Genomic DNA, 18,243 nt, shown 5'->3' on the forward strand with positions numbered 1-18,243 from the left:
CAACAGAGGATGAGATGGTTGGATGGCATCACTGACTATATGCACATGAGTTTGAGTAAGCTCCGTGAGTTGGTGATGGACAGGGAAGCCTGGTGTGCTGCAGTCCATGGGGTCACAAAGAGTCGAACATGACTGAGTGACTGAACTGAACTGATAAAACTCAGTATCACAGATGTTTACAAATGCCTTTCAATAACCAAGTTTTCTTTAATGTCAGGTTAAAATAGAGACTGCGTGTACAAAAAAAGGGTTGCAATCTCAAGACCACCATTTGTAACTCTAGATGTTTGAAAAAGTTATTTAAAATCTCTGATCTTCTGGGTTTTTAGCTAGAATATGTTGAAAATGTAGTACTTGGGTGCAATCTCAAAAATGACAGAAAAACCTTAGTTAGTTTCTAAAGCAAACCATTCAATATCACAGTAATCCAAGTCTATGCCCCAACCACTAATGCTAAAGAAACTGAAGTTGAAAGGATCTATGAAGACCTATAAGACTTTCTAGAACTAACATCAAAAAAAGATGTCCTTTTCATCATAGGGGATTAGAATGCAAAAGTAGGAAGTTAAGAGATACATGGAATAACAGGCAAATTTGGCCTTGTAATATAAAATAGAGCAGGGCAAAGGCTAACAGAGTTTTGTCAAGACACTGGTCATAGCAAATACCTTTTTCCAACAACATGAGATGATTCTACACATGGATATCACCTGATGGTCAATACTGAAATCAGACTGATCACATTCTTTGCAGCTGAAGATGGAGAAGCTCTATAAAGTTAGCAAAAACTAGACCTGGAGCTGATTGTGGCTCAGATCATGAGCTCCTTATTGCCAAACTCAGACTTAAATTGAAGAAAGTATGGAAACCCACTAGCCATTCAGGTGTGACCTAAATCAAATCCCTAAAGATTATAGAGTGGAAGTGATAAACAGATTCAAGGGATTAGATCTTATAGAAAGTGCCTGAAGAACTATGAATGGAGGTTTGTAACATTGCAGAGGAGGCAGTGACCTAAACCATTTCAAAGAAAAAGAAATGCAAGAAGTCAAATTGGTTGTCTGAGGAGGCTTTACAAATAGCTAAACCCTAAAGTTAATCACTTAGTGGTGTCCGACTCTTTGCGACCCCGTGGACTGTAGCCCACCAGGCTCCTCTGTTCATGGGGATTCTCCAGGCTAGAATACTAGAGTGGGTAGCCTTTCCCTTCTCCAATGGCTCTTTCCAACCGCAGGAATTGAAGCCAGGTCTCCCACATTGCGGGCAGACTTCTTACTGACTGAGCCACCAGGGAAGCCCAAATCAATACAAAAGACAGTGCAAAATAGTGTCTTAACTAAGACAAGAGTGAAGTTCTGTCTTTTCAAGAATTATTCAAGTTATCCTGCATAACTGGCTAGAAGTGTTACTGATTCTTGTATTGTCTTATACCTCAACATTATATCTTTATTGGATTCAGTTTAAATGAAGTGCATGAAGTACTACTTATTCTTAACTCTTACTGAATTGAAATAATCTCATAAAATTAATCTATCCATATTTTTCAGTTAGAAACACACCATCATTATTAATCACTGTTTCCATTATTAAAATATGACTTTTCACAAAGCCTGGAAACCAGAGACGAAAGTAAAGTCTTCCTACTGCTGGCCATTGTCATGCTACTTCTTTTAATTGCAAGGATAAGAGAAAAAGAATGATGGTACTTGTGTTATGTATACAAACATATTATATGGTGTATATGTGCGTGCTCAGTCACTCAGACGTGTTCAACTCTTCGCGACCCCATGGACAGTAGCCTGCCAGGTTCCTCTGCCCATGGAATGTTTTCAGCAAGATTACTGGAGTGGGTTGCCATTTCCTACTCCAGAGAATCTTCCTAATGCAGGGATAGAAATTGTGTCTCTTCCGTCTCCTGCATTGTCAGATGGATTATTTACAATAAATAAAAAGAAATACAACTTTTTATGAGGCAAATAACCTTATACTATGTTAACCTGATTTATTTACTATTTTGTTATTTTATTAGTTTTTTAAAATATTTATTTTTAATTTTTAGAAAGCAGTGTTTTCAGATATTTTTCTATATATTAACAAAAAGCAAGATATCTTATTTTTGATCCCTCCTTCCTTTCCTTCCTTTCTTCCTTCAAAATCTATTGATCATCTATTATGCCAAAGGTTGTGAAAGTAGAGAATAAATATCAGAATTTCCTAACAGAGAAATATTAGTGGGCAAACAGTTATGATATATGACAGTTATTCTATAAGTATACATAAAATATATTAAGTTCTTACATATATTAGTCAATTTTCTGTGCACTTCATATGATCAGCCATTCAATTCCCATTATACCCCCATGTGATAGATAGTACAACTTATCTTTGTTTTACAAATGAGGCAACTAAGGAACACAGATTTTAGGCAATTATGGCCAATGCCACACTGCCAATAGGCAGCAGAATTTGGGTTTGAATCTGGGCAGAATGGCTGTGTGCTATTACTATGCTGTATTGTCTGACATATATATGAGGTAATAGATTTAAGTCAAGTATTCTGTAGAAACACAAAGAAGCTCATTTATTTTTCAAACATATCTGCTGTACCACATTACCAAATCCATTAATTATTACACACAAAGGCAGCAAATTGGTAAGGTTTGTATTTTTGCGAGAAAAAAAGCCTCATTTGTCAAGTGCAACATTTTAAGTACTATGTGCCCCCAGATGGCAAAGTTCTACTACTTGGTATAACATTTTCTTAGTTGTCTCTTGAGACACCTAATCCAAATGGACAATCATGGAGAACTTTTTCAGGGAAGGTCAGTTAAGTCTTTACAATGAGAAGTAAACTCTCTATTTGAAGGGAGGAAGAGGTATTTCAGCTTGAAAAAAGAGCAAAGGAAAAGCTTTTCCAAAAGAAAGATCATCACATATACTGGCTAATTTCATGTGGTTATGATATAGTGAGTTTAATAACTGATAGTAGCTGACATTTATTTTGTGAGGGAGCAGTAAGCTTTGCAAAGGATTTGTGTAACAAATGTAAAGTTCTCTGATTTGAGGTGTCCAAAGTAAGGTGCGTCACAATATATGGAAAGCAATGCAGTGAAGCTGTTTGTTTTCTTTGTTTTCTTTTTTTTACACTTTTCTATATGTATTTTCTTTTATTTTTTTTTTTTGTTAGTTTTTATCAACTTATTTATTTATTTTTTATTTTACTTTACAATTCTGTATTGGTTTTGCCATACATTGACATGAATCCACCACGGGTGTACATGCGTTCCCAAACATGAACCCCCCCTCCCACCCACATTGCAATGTTTGAAATATTTTGAGTATTCTTAAGTTGGTTAATTTTATTCAAATGAGTCCTTTGACAATTAGAACTTTTACAATCTTTTGTAATAAATCAGAGAGTGACCAAGAAAATGTTTTATACACCCACAGAATCTCACTGTTTTAGCAAAATATATAATTTTGAAGTTGATCTTAAAATAAGTTACGTGCTTTTTTCCCCAGAACACAAGTATTCCTGATTTTTTGACCATTTATGTTTTGACAAGCATTTGTTGACCATGTGGGATTCTCTGGTGGCTCAGTGGTAAAGAATCACCAGCAATGAAGGAGACGTGGGTTCATTCTCTGGATCAGGAAGATGCCCTGGAGAAGGAAATAGCAACCCATTCCAGTATTCTTGTCTGGGAAAGCCCATGGAGAGAGAAGCCTGGCAGGCTATAGCCCATGAGGTCTCAAAAGAGTCAGACATGACTCAGCGACTAAATGACAAATAAAATGACCATTTACTGTAAAGCAGATATTTTAGAAAATAATAATATCATCAAGGCAAAGGTAACATCTTTGACAGATAAAAAAGGAATCATTTTCAAAGGAAACTTTCTTTATGGAGCATTTGACAGTAATTTTTTTGGAAGTGCCTCCCCTGGCAAATAGGTAAGGGCAACCACCTTTCAAAACTCTTAACTCAAATGTTTTTAAACATGTAGAAATAGAATTTTCTGCTTTGTTTTAAAATATTTTAAAACATCCAGTTACTTTATAAAACCAAATTATTTAAGAGAATAGCAGTGAAACATGTACATTATCATATGTAAAATAGATGACCAGTGAAAGTTCAATGCATGAAGCAGGGCACCCAAAGCTGGTGCTCTGGGACAATCCAGAAGGATAGGGTGTGGAGGGGGCTGGCGGGGGGGGGGGGTTCATGAACGGGGCCGGGGGGGGCCACACATGTATACCTGTGGCCAATTCCTGTTGATATATAGCAAAAAACATCACAATATTGTAATTATTCTCCAATTAAAATAAATTAATTTCAAAAATAAAATAAAAACAAAATCAAACGAGCAACCACAGGAGGAGAGAAATGCCTAGCAAAATTTTAACAAAAGTGTCTTGGAATAACTAGATGAATTTGAAAATCCAGTATCCAAACTGATTAGCTACAGATCATGATGCACTTTTTTCTTTAGAGTTTTTGTGTCTTTGTGAAGGATCATTTGCACATTTTATGGTTGCTAAATTCAAGCATAAGTCTGACTTGTGAATCATTGAGTTACAGTGTTAATGTTCTGAAAAAATGTAAGCATACTGAATCAACTTTTCTCACTGAAATGACATTTTAACACTATTCTGAGAATCAGTGAGATCCAACCAAAACTAGAGACTGTAAAATAAAAATATAGAATTGAGGTTGGAGAGTCAACCTGCTTCCTGTTTCACCCATTGACCAATTGGATGATCTAGGACAACATGTTTTACTCTTCTGAGCCTTTGTTTTTTCTATTCCTAATAAGCCTGGCATGCTACAGTCCATGGGGTTGCAAAGAGTGAGACACAACTGAGAAACTGAGCTAAACTGAATATAGATAACAATAGTGGTTCCATTTAGCATTGCACGGCTCTTATAGGTAAAATGATGGTACACAGTAGGTGTTCAGAGTTATTCATGAAATCACCTCTTGGAATAGTGAGCTTTGGCACAAAAAGCCAAAGCTATAGTTATAACGAGTTTACATCGATTAATACTGCATTATTTTAAGATAATTTCTCTTCGTGACTGCTCCCTAGTACGCTGTTCATTGAAAGCAGGGACTCTGTAACAGAACAGTCCAGAACCCATGGCACTGCATGGCACAAAGATCTTCAACAAATGTTACTAAGCTCAATGTGGCTGAGGAATAAAACCTAGAGAGATAAGGTGCAATCATTGCCGTTGTTTCCAGATTCTGGCTTCTGAATGATGTCAGGCTCCCTTCGAAGTTCACCAGATAGCGTCTTAGAACAACAGGACTAGACAGGGTGCGGGTTGCACTGTGCAGTCACATGGGTTAGCACTACACAGGACCTAAGAGTTACTGTTTTTGGCAAGTTCTCAGGTTTTTCACTTCAGAGAAACACAGAGGAATCAATTACTGGATCTTTAGCTATAGCTAAGTCAGGACAACATGGTATGCTAAATGTGAGCCTGCTGAGTCAGTCTAGGGAGCAAGGCATGGCCACCAAAGGCAGTCTAAGTCATGAACTCTGTGTGTCTGACTCATCACAAGAGGTGAAATGTCATCAGTTCTAATTTTTGTCAGCCTCTCTCTGGACAGCTCACAGATGTATTACTCATTCTATTCTATGTTTTACTGTACAATGACACCATTCTTTTTCTTTCTTTTCCAAAGCAATTTCAAAGCCTTAGTAGTTTTCACTGGACTTGTGAATGACTAATAATGTTGGCTTCCAAATCACTGATATATATTTGAATTTTTCATGTCACTTTTTGAGAGGGCATTGTACATTTTCATTAAATGTACTATATTATACATCATTTTCAGGCAATATTACAATCTGCTTTTTTAATTTTAATAAAAGAATTTTACTGTTTCATAACTTTGAGGGAAAATACTCTGCATGTAGTCCTATAAAATAGAGCAATTTTATGAGTTTCCAAACTGCAAGCTATTTAACAGCCTCCATTTGGTAATTACAAAGATTTATAGCCTTTCCTCGTCTCCCACAAAATTCAAAGCCAATCTGTCCGGTTGACTTACAGACTGACTTAGAGGTCTCCACATTCATTATCTTTGACAGGAAGCTATTAGACTAGGTTAAAGATTTAAGACTAGTATATGTTTGGGAATGGGCGTGAGAGGTTTAAAACTAATTTATAGGAATATAATCCACTGGTTATTTTCATATTTCATCAAAAAATATTTTAGAAAATGTCACAGTACTAGTTGATCACATTGAGATGACAAAATGTTCTGCTTTTGCTTCACTAAGAGAAGGGAGTCATTCATCTCATTTTAGATTCATATTTTCAGCATCACCTGACAGTTTATCATTTATCAAGGAATTAACCTAATACAAAAGTTATAAAAAGGAGATTATCAGAATACTACAGATATAGTTGATGTTACAAGTCTAATATCCATATCAGTATGTTGTACAGGTTTTACTATTACACAGAAAACAAGATAGCTCTCCTGGTTACTTTGTTTTCAATATATCATAATATGTAACTACAAAACTTTATTCTTAAATTCTTCATAAATCCCTGTTATACAAAAACTTAATTTCATATTATATAAACAATGTTTAACATGCACCCTTTAAAAACTATAAAGTATGAATTTTAAAAAATCTGGGTGTTTCAAGATTTGTTTTGTGTGTTAAAAATAAATGAGGCAGCTTAGAAACAAACTCACCAGAATAGCTAATGCAGCTTAAGTGAAATGATTCAGTTTAGTTATAGATTTACAGTCATATATTACTTTTAGACTTTTAACTAATACTTAGTTAACAACTTGCATTGTCTAATTATTAATAAGCTAAATTAAGAGAATTTCCCTTTGTTTTACATGTTCAATTCTATTTTATATAGATACTGATTTAAATATATACATTTTTACCAATGAGTTTGAAATATTTTTGGAAAATAAACTAATAAATGAACTTTATTTCTAATTATTGATGTATTTACCATAATTACTGATGTATTTACCATTTTACTTATACCAAAGTTTTTCAGAGTCCTTTCCTTAGTATTAATGAATGTAATGTAGCTAGCATGCAGGGTAATAACAAATTTGCAATAGTATTAATAATATAAATTTTAATTTGCCAATAAAACTAATTTGAAAAAATATATTAATAATGATTAAGAAACACAATCTTTCTATGGACCTATATTCAATTCAAATGCTGTTCTGCTGTATGCTAAGGCCCTTTGCACATGAATTTCTCTTTCCTCCTGCTCTCCGATATACTGTAGGAAATAAGACCAGAACACAAAGAGTGACCAACAACAGATAGAAAGGTCACCGTCATAAACAACTCTATGCATAGAAGGAAGATACAAGGAGGTAACTTCTGTTCATAAGAGAATTTTACTTTCAAACATTGTGCTTAGTCGCTCAGTTGTGTCCGACTCCTTGCGACCCCATGGATTGTAGCCCTCCAGGCTCCTTTGTCCATGGGGATTCTCCAGGCAAGAATACTGGAGTGGGTTGCCATTTCCTTCCCCATCCAAGCATTAGTGCTCAAGTTTATTCACAGGAAAACAAATAAATAAGAGATATGCTTTTTGAGAACATTCAGTTACAGCACTCTGAGAAACTAAAAAAAAAAATCCTATACCAAAAGAAAACGAGCATAAAATTTAGGTCACTGTTAAATTAATATTTCCTCTGTGGGTTTTCCTTTACCAATTGCTTTTACACACACTTCATATCTAAGTATTGAGACTAAATGAGTCGAAAATTTTGCTTTTTCATTGATGCTCCATTAGCAGGATTGAACTCTCTTGCACAGGGTCTAAGCTATTTTAAATCAAGGAGGCGGCTGTGGCACCTTTTTACCCAACAACAAATCATTCTGATTTTGCTAATTCATGGCTGATGCACTTTTCCCACAGTGTCCTTTGACTGCTGTCCCCTGACATGCTGTAACACGTGAAGTTGTATCCAAGGTATCTGTCACTCTACCATTAGCTGTTTTCTAAAATATGTGAACCTAAGGACTCCGTGTTCTCTATCCTAAATCAATTTGCCTCAGAGAACTAAACAGGGCCTCCCATAATGAATTCAGGTCCTTGTTCATACCATCTGTATGTTCATCGTCATATTCCTTTATGGACATCAATCATGCATTGTATACAGAAGGATACAAGGGAAACATTTTCAAGTTGCCTATCTTTCCTGACTCATGAGCCAGAAAATATGGATTTTTTTCCCTTTTGATATAGTCTCCTGGAGTCCTAGTTTCCTTTATTATCCTGATCAAATGTTGCTAAGAACAAATATGGAGACTCTGCATATCTTGGCATTCTCCAAACTACTGAAGTGTGTGCTCAATTCGCTGTGCTTTAGCTTCTCTGGTGGTAAAGAGTCTGCCTGCAATGCAGGAAACCCAGGTTCAACCTGTCGGTTGGGAAGATCTCCTGGAGAAGGAAATGAAAACCCACTCCAGTATTCTTGCCCAGGAAATCCCATGGACAGAGGAACCTGGCGGGCTATGGTTCATGGGATTGCAAAGAATTGGACACAACTGAATTACTAACACTTTCACCTTTCTATTTCCCAAACCTTTAATCCTTTCCACAAGTTGTCTCCCATCTGAAACAAGGGAGACCTCTCTTAGATTCCAGAAGTACAGTCTTTTCTCCTGCTCATCTTCACAGCCAAACTCTGAAAATGTAGTCCCCAAATTCCATCTCCATTTGTTCACATCTAATTTACTTCTGAGGCTATACATTAGTATACATTAGTATCCAGGATTATCTGTTTTAACACAGAAAAATCCCATAACCCAGGAAAACTTGCAATCTTAGATAAAGTGGGACAGCTGGTCACCTTTAAACTCCTTTTCTTTTCTCACATTACCTCTACCTCCAATCACTCTTCAAATTGTGAGAGTTAAACCCTTTATCCTGAATTCATTCTTTCCTTTTAATTCTCACAATCTCCTAATTCAAATTCTCAGCTGCTCACGGCCTACTGTATAAGCCTCCTCAATGAGAATGACTCCCTTAACTCTACTATCAAATCCATCTTTCTAAAAGGCTAATCTGACTGTTACCTGGTTTGCTTGTGTGTGTGTGAAAGTCACTCACTCGTGTTCAGCTCTTTGCGATCCCCATGGACCATACAGTCCATGGAATTCTGGAGTGGGTAGCCTTTCCCGTCTCCAAGGTATCTTCCCAACTCAAGGACTGAACCCAGGTCTCCCGCATTGCAGGTGGATTGTTTACCAGCTGAGCCATCAGGGAAACCCAAGAATATTGGAGTGGGTAGTCTATCCCTTCTCCAGTGGATCTTCCCAACCCAGGAATAGAACTGGGGTCTCCTGCATTGCAGGTGGATTCTTTGCCAACTGAGCTATCAGGGAAGCCATGGTTTGCTTAGCATGCTTTAATGGATTCCCTCTGAAAATAATAAAACTTCAATCAGATACCTGGTGATCTTGAGCTTGTCTATCTATATACAGTTGCTTATGTTTTATTTCCTCTTTCTTAAGCTCTACCAATACATATTATTACTCTCCAAATATGCTTTTATAGCCTCATACCTCTAGAGCTTTGTAAGGTATGCACTATTCTTTCCTGGAACCCATCTTCTTGAGATTATTTGGTATACCCTACTTACCCTCTTGGAGAAGGCACTCTCAACACAAGGACAGCCTCCTCTTGGAAGTCATCCACATCCTTCTAGGCAGATAAGAGTTCTCCCTGCTTTCCCCTGTATCTTGTATTTTCTTCCATTTTAATATATACCTCACCACATTAAAATAATCTCTTGGTTTTTCTTCCTTTCTAAGATATGAGGTCCTTAAAGAGAGGTGCTATGCATTTCCCTGTCATATGTATTATACCAGCAGAGTTTCTATCTCAATAAATAATTGCTGAATTAATGTTTAATGAAGCAATTACATTATTTTATATTCCTACTTTTAGGCAGCAGGGTAGATAAAAGCATGTAGATAAGATCTTGTAAACAGAAACTTATTATCATTCTTTTATCCTACGTGCCCCTATACAATTTCTTCATAAGTTGTACCTTGCACCTGAAAAGTGACCAAGAGTGACTAGACCTATTCAAAATTGGAAAAAAAAAAGGTTAACAATTTGCTTACCGTTCTTGCATCCCAGATGGACAGTGACTTATCGGCAGAGCCTGTGAGAAGAGTGTTGGAGTAAGGAAAAAACTCGATGCTGTTCACAGAATCTGTGTGTCCATACAAGGTATATCTGCATCTTTCACTGCACAGAAAAATATTAAGAGTTAAAGTTTGCAAAGTGAGCACTTAAATGTTCCTTATTCTTTCTGTACAATGCTAACAAAGGTAATTTAAATGTTTGAGGCATAGTTTTGTAAATGGCAAAAATGTACAACAACATTTTAAAAGGAGCATTCTACAACCACCTTATATTCCAAGCACTTTACAGAATTAGTAGCATAAAATAGACTAATTACATCCAATTTATAAAATCACTTGGGAAAGCCATCTTTACCCTATCTCATTTATTATTTATCATGAAATTACTACTTAAAAATTGGTCCCAATACATGAAGTAATATTCTGAGAAAAGAACTGCATGTGTGCTACAATATGTGAAGACCAGATAAACTTCTTTAACTTGCTCAGTTTCTTTCTTTTCTTTTTTGTTTGTTTTTTTCTCAGCGTGGGCTGTATATTAGAATCACCTATCATGCAGCTTAACCAGCTGGTTCAGTTCACTTCAGTCACTTGGTTGTGCCTGACTCTTTGTGACCCCATGGACTGCAGCACACCAGGCTTCCCTGTCCATGGGATTCTCCAGGCATTTGGTCATCATATTAGAAATGTACCTATGTGCTGTGCTATGCTTCGTTGTTTAGTCATGTACAACTCTCTGCAACCCTACAGACTGTAGCCTGCCAGGCTTCTCTGTCCATGGGATTCTCCAGGCATTTCTAGTCTGATAACCAGCCGGTTAAGCTCTGAGCCATTCCACACATGGCAGTACAGTGGAGTGGGAAAAATTCTGCAGTGGGAGCTGGGAGACTGGATTTCAGTCCTAACTATGACAGGAACCAGTAGGGTTACCATCAGTTCAGTTCAGTTCAGTCGCTCAGTCGTGTCCGACTCTTTGCGACCCCATGAACCGCAGCACACCAGGCCTCCCTGTCCATCACCAACTCCCGGAGTTCACTCAGACTCACATCCATGGAGTCCGTGACGCCATCCAGCCATCTCATCCTCTGTCGTCCCCTTCTCCTCCTGCCCCCAATCCCTCCCAGCATCAGACTCTTTTCCAATGAGTCAACTCTTAGTATGAGGTGGCCAAAGTACTGGAGCTTCAGCTTTAGCATCATTCCTTCCAGAGAACACCCAGGACTGATCTCCTTCAGAATGGACTGGCTGGATCTCCTTGCAGTCCAAGGGACTCCCAAGAGTCTTCTCAACACCACAGTTCAAAAGCATCAATTCTTCAGTGCTCAGCCTTCTTCACAGTCCGACTCTCACCATAGAGAAGTTATTAATCTCAGTAACAGTACAGTTCCTTCTTGTGAGAATGAGATTACTTAATTTGAAGCACTGAGAGGTCCAATGTAGCTCCAATAATCTGAGATTTTTGACTAAGGCAGTAAACATAAAAGGGAAAGAAGAAGTCAAACTGAGCATAATATCAGATAACTGTTTGGAATGAAGTTTATTTCACCTGAAATTTTGGCATTTTTGAGAAGCCAGAAAATTTTAAGATTTATGTGGATACATATGTAAATTACTCAATGGCAATTCGATGGATATTTTTCATATCAAAGTGAAGTACTATAGTAATTAATAGCAGGTACAAGGAAATAAAATCAATAAATTCATTAGTCATGGCCATTTTGTATTAGTTCCCTTATCTCAATATTTCTGAGAGAAGCTGATAATAATTTGATCTTTAAAGTTGATGAAATGTCAGTCTCTACCAGGAGTCCACACACTATGGCCCAGCGGCTAGTTGCCTATTTTTGTAAAGAATGATTTACTGGAACATGTCAATTTGTTTACATATGTCTATTGCTGCTTTCCCCTGACAATAGCAGAGTTGCATAGTTCTGAGAGACCATATGGTTCATAAGCCTAAAATATTTAGTATCTGACCTTTCAAAAAGATATTTGGATATTTATAAGTATGCTCAGGTTTTATGACATGTTTTTGAGATGGGTGCTAAACTTACAGGATAAATTACTTTATTTTTATAGAATTCTTGTTTTGTGTAGAAATTTTACTTGCTGTTTTCTAATAATTCTAAAAATATCAATACAAAGTATTTTTTGAAAGGCTTACATTCCAAAGTCCACTATAATGAAATAATTATCTTTAACTATTAATTGCTCCAGGTATAGCTCTATAAGAGAGAGAGAGAGATTTTTACAGCAAAATGAAAATTATGTGTATATTATATAATGTAGCAAATTATTAAATTAAATTATATGAGTTTACTATGAATGAAAACAACTAGGATTAAAGGCATGGCTGAAAGTTGTCAGTGTTTTTTAATTCTGAAATATTCTCTAAAAGGCACTCTCAGATTGAGAAAACATTAAAATTAAGCATGCTATTTTTAGTTGAATTTCATTTATAGAAAGTATAAGTTAAAAACAAAATGCTTGTAATTATGACACGTTTATAATTCCTCCCACTTTTACTCAACAACAAAGTTTTTGAAATAATATTGTCAATCTTACAATGTCAAAAATCAAAACACATATGATCAGCAATCACAAATCAGTTTTTGTGCCAGTGTTCTAAATATCTACTTAAATAAATTTTCTGAACTTTTATATATTTTATTGATTATTCAGTACTTCAAGAGCAATTTTGAATGGTCGTAGTATCCTGAGTCATCAATCCTCAGACATTTGTGGATAAATGTTTCACTGTCTCCTATGAGAGAAAAAGTCTGAGGCCAGCCTAATCTCTCTTACCTTTCTTGCTTAGCTTCCCCTGTGGATGATCTGCTGTTTATGCCCACAGCTCTAATATTCTTTTGCAAACAATGGAATGCAGCATGGCATGGCTTGGTAGCAATTTCCATCTTAGACTTTTGTCCTTCTAGTATAGAGTTATTCCTTTACTATATATTCGTATTTGTCTCTCCAATTTATTCTTTTTTTCCCTTTATGAACACTAGCTATTTTATTTTGTTTCACTTTTCTCCTTCATTTAATATTCTGTCTATAGTTCTTGTATTATAGAGAGAAATTATATATATATATATATATATATATATGGATACAAGGATTATATACACATGTGTATATATACATACATATGTAATTACTTTTTCTATAACTTAAAAAATTTTTAATTATGGTTATTTGTGTGTATGTGAAGAGGGAGCAATCTATAAAACCTTTATGTTTCTGATTTCACTTTTCCCCCAATATTTCTCGGTCTGCTTTTCAACTATTCTCTTATAAAATAATAAAATGCTTTAACTCTTTTGATGTTCTCTTTTATTATATACAATCAACTTGAAATAAAGGATTCCTGTAATTCATTGAAAATATAGAGGACTTTTTTTCTTAATTATTGGTAATTTTACTTAGGTAATTCCTTCTTCACTGTATGTTCTTCAGTAGAATTTGGTTTATATTCATTTACTCTTCAATGTTTTCAATTCATCATCAGTTATGGGTTTGTTTCTTTTTATTATGACAATATTATATGGGACAGCTACTTGCTACAGATTAACAGCAGAAAGAGAGAAATTAGACTTATCTTTCATTTCTAATCAGATTTGCTCTCTTCCAAAACACTTCTCACTAAATACTACTGGGTTTATCCCTCAAGTTCATCTTTCCTTCACTTTTGTATTTTTTAAGTATAGATACAGCTTGTTATCAAACAACTCAAGGCACAGGCTTTATGTTAAATCTAAAGGCTCCTGCTTCCATCACCACCCACAGCCTGTCTCACCTCTGGCAGTTTCTTCTATCTTCTTTATATAACAGTAAAAATGTCTTGTTGATATTTGTGCCACTATGATAAAGTAACCAGCACTGTACTTTTCTCTCCACAATAAACAACTATAGAATGACACACATTATATGTGGCTATGATTTTCTGGCACTGAACTAAACACAGAAAAGGAGGGTATCCCTGAGCACAGAAAAACATTTAGGGAGCACCATGACCTAGGAAGTCAAGAAACACCTGGAGTAACAGGCAAATTTGTCCTTGGAATGTGGAATGAAGCAGGGCAAAGACTAATAGAGTTTTGCCAAGAAAATGCACTGGTCATAGCAAACACCCTCTTCCAACAATACAAGCGAAGACTCTACACATGGACATCACCAGATGGTCAACACCAAAATCACATTGATTATATTCTTTGTAGCCAAAGATGGAGAAGCTCTATACAGTCAACAAAAACAAGACCAGGAGCTGACTGTGGCTCAGATCATGAACTCCTTATTGCCAAATTCAGACTCAAATTGAAGAAAGTAGGGAAAACCGCTAGACCATTCAGGAATGACCTAAATCAAATCCCTTATGATTATACAGTGGAAGTGAGAAATAGATTTAAGGGACTAGATCTGATAGATAGAGTGCCTGATGAACTATGGATGGAGGTTTGTGACATTGTACAGGAGACAGGGATCAAGACCATCCCCATGGAAAAGAAATGCAAAAAAGCAAAATGGCTGCCTGGGGAGGCCTTACAAATAGCTGTGAAAAGAAGAGAAGCGAAAAGCAAAGGAGAAAAGGAAAGATATAAGCATCTGAATGCAGAGTTCCAAAGAATAGCAAGAGGAGATAAGAAAGCCTTCCTCAGTGATCAATGCAAAGAATAGAGGAAAACAACAGAATGGGAAAGACTAGAGATCTCTTCCAGAAAATTAGAGATACCAAGGGAATATTTCATGCAAAGATGGGCTTGATAAAGGACAGAAATGGTCTGGACCTAACAGAAGCAGAAGATATTAAGAAGAGGTGGCAAGAATACACGGAAGAACTGTACAAAAAAGATCTTCATGACCAAGATAATCATGATGTTGTGATCACTCATCTAGAGCCAGACATCTTGGAATGTGAAGTCAAGTGGGCCTTAGGAAGCATCACTACGAACAAAGCTATTGGAGGTGATGGAATTCCACTTGAGCTATTTCAAATCCTGAAAGATGATGCTGTGAAAGTGCTGCACTCAATGTGCCAGCAAGTTTGGAAAACTCAGCAGTGGCCACAGGAGTGGAAAAGGTCAGTTTTCATTCCAATCCCAAAGGCAATGCCAAAGAATGCTCAAACTACCGCACAATTGCACTCATCTCACATGCTAGTAAAGTAATACTCAAAATTCTACAAGCCAGGCTTCAGCAATACGTGAACCGTGAATTTCCTGATGTTCAAGCTGGTTTTAGAAAAGGCAGAGGAACCAGAGATCAAATTGCTAACATCCGCTGGATCATGGAAAAAGCAAGAGAGTTCCAGAAAAACATCTATTTCTGCTTTATTGACTATGCCAAAGCCTTTGACTGTGTGGATCACAATAAACTGTGGAAAATTTTGAGAGAGATGGGAAATCCAGACCACCTGACCTGCCTCTTGAGAAATCTGTATGCAGGTTAGGTAGCAACAGTTAGAACTGGACATGGAACAACAGACTGGTTGCAAATAGGAAAAGGAGTACGTCGAGGCTGTATATTGTCACCCTGCTTATGTAACTTCTATGCAGAGTACATCATGAGAAACGCTGGGTTGGAAGAAACACAAGCTGGAATCAAGATTGCTGGGAGAACTATCAATAACCTCAGATATGCAGATGACACTACCCTTATGGCAGAAAGTGAAGAGGAACTAAAAAGCCTCTTGATGAAAGTGAAAGAGGAAAGTGAAAAAGTTGGCTTAAAGCTCAACATTCAGAAAACAAAGATCATGGCATCTGGTCCCATCATTTCATAGATGGGGAAACAGTGGAAACAGTGTCAGACTTTATTTTGGGGGGGCTCCAAAATCACTGCAGATGGTGACTGCAGCCATGAAATTAAAAGACACTTACTCCTTGGAAGAAAAGTTATGACCAACCTAGATAGCATATTCAAAAGCAGAGGTATTACTTTGCCAACTAAGGTCCATCTAGTCAAGGCTAGGCTTTTTCCTGTGGTCATGTATGGATGTGAGAGTTGGACTGTGAAGAAGGGTGAGTGCCGAAGAATTGATGCATTTGAACTGTGGTGTTGGAGAAGACTCTCGAGGATCCCCTGGACTGCAAGGAGATCTAACCAGTCCATTCTGAAGGAGATCAGCCCTGGGATTTCTTTGGAAGGAATGATGCTAAAGATGAAACTCCAATACTTTGGCCACTTCATGCGAAGAGTTGACTCATTGGAAAAGACTCTGATGCTGGGAGGGATTGGGGGCAGGAGGAGAAGGGGATGACAGAGGATGAGATGGCTGGATGGCATCACCGACTCGATGCACGTGAGTCTGAGTGAACTCCGGGAATTGGTGATGGACAGGGAGGCTTAGCGTGCTGCAGTTCATGGCATTGCAAAGAGTCAGACACGACTGAGTGACTGAACTGAACAGATGACCTCTCTTCTTCTCTTCTCCAAGAAGCCCCAGCAAGGTGGTAGGCACTGGAGCAACTTTGAGGAGATAACCCCTGTCCAATGGCAAAGGAGAAGCCCCAGCAAGATGGTAGGAGGGGCAAAATTGCCCCATTGAGAATCAAACCCCATACCCGCCAGAGACTCTCAGAAGTCTCAAACAAACCTTGTATGCACCAGGACCCAGAGACCCCACAGAGACTAAGACAGAACTATGTTTGAGTGTCTCCTGTGGGGGTTTGGGTCAGCAGTGGCCTGCTGCAGGTGCAGGGGTTCTGGGTGCAGTAGACCTAGGTATGGCATAAGCCCTCTTGGAGGAGGTCGCCATGAATCCCACCATAGAGCTGCCAGAACTTACACAGGACTGGGGTAACAGACCCTTGGAGAGCACAAACAAAACCTTGTGTGCACCAGGACCCAGGAGAAAGGAGCAATGATCCAACAAAAAACTGACCCAGACTTGCCTGTGAATGTCCAGGAGTCTCTGGCAGAGGCATGGTCAGAGGTGGCATGGTGCATGGTTGGGGGCACTGAGCGCAGCAGTGCTTGCATGGGACCTGTTGAAGGAGGTCAGCATTACTTTCATTACCTCCAACATAGTTTCGCCTGAGGTCAAACAATAGAGACGGAACACAGCCCCGTCCATCAACAGAAAATTGGATTAAAGATTTACTAAGCATGGCACTGGCCATCAGAATAAGGTCCAGTTTCCCCCTCAGTCAGTCTCTCCCATCAGGAAGCTTCCATAAGCCTTTTATCCTTCTCCATCAGAGGGCACACAGAATGAAAACCACAATCACAGAAAACTAACCAATCTGATCACATGGACAACAGCCTTGTCCAACTCAGTGAAACTATGAGCCATGCCATATAAGACGGACGGGTCATGGTGGAGAGATCTGACAAAACATGGTCTATTGGAGAAGGGAACGGCAAACCACTTCAGTAATCTCACCTTGAGAACCAAACAAATGGTATGAAAAAGCAAAAAAAAAAAAAAAAAAAAAAAAAGGACATGAAAGATGAACTCCCCAGGTTGGTAGGTGCCCAATATGCTACTGGAGATCAGTGGAGAACTATCTCCAGAAAGAGTGTAGAGTTGGAACCAAAGCAAAAACAACACTCAGTTGTGGATGTGACTAGTGATGGAAGTAAAGTCTGATGCTGTAAAGAGCAATATTGCATAAGAACCTAGAATGTTATGCCCATGAATCAAGGCAAATTGGAAGTGGTCAACCAGGAGATGGCGAGAGTGAACATCAACATTTTAGGAATCAGCAAACTAAAATGGACTGGAATGGGTGAATTTAACTCAAATGACCATTATATCTACTACTGTAGACAAGAATCCCTTAGAAGAAATGGAGTAGCCATCATAGTCAACAAAAGAATCCAAAATTCAGTACTTGGATGCAATCTCAAAAATGACAGAATGATCTCTGTTTGTTTCCATGGCAAACTATTCAATATCACAGTAATCCAAGTCTATGCCCCAATCAGTAACACAGAAGAAGCTGAATGGTTGTATGAAGACCTACAAGACCTTCTAGGACTAACACACAAAAAAGATGTCCTTTATATTATAAGGGACTGGATTGCAAAAGTAGGAAGTCAAGAAATACTTGGAGTAACAGGCAAATTTAGCCT

The 18,243-nt window shown here is 37.6% G+C and overlaps 1 protein-coding gene across 1 annotated transcript in view; it reads right to left on the reverse strand.

Annotated features, from left to right (window-relative positions):
* SPAG16 (sperm associated antigen 16) overlaps positions 1-18,243 on the reverse strand; it is a 1,071,408-nt gene that overhangs the window by 405,763 nt on the left and 647,402 nt on the right. Inside the window, exon 13 of the mRNA XM_040228573.1 lies at positions 10,144-10,270. Within this exon, the coding sequence (XP_040084507.1) occupies positions 10,144-10,270 (127 nt within the window). The remainder of the gene's footprint in view (positions 1-10,143; positions 10,271-18,243) is intronic.

This window comes from Oryx dammah, unplaced genomic scaffold (assembly GCF_014754425.2).
Source record: "Oryx dammah isolate SB20612 unplaced genomic scaffold, SCBI_Odam_1.1 HiC_scaffold_27, whole genome shotgun sequence".
Lineage (NCBI taxonomy): Eukaryota > Metazoa > Chordata > Mammalia > Artiodactyla > Bovidae > Oryx > Oryx dammah.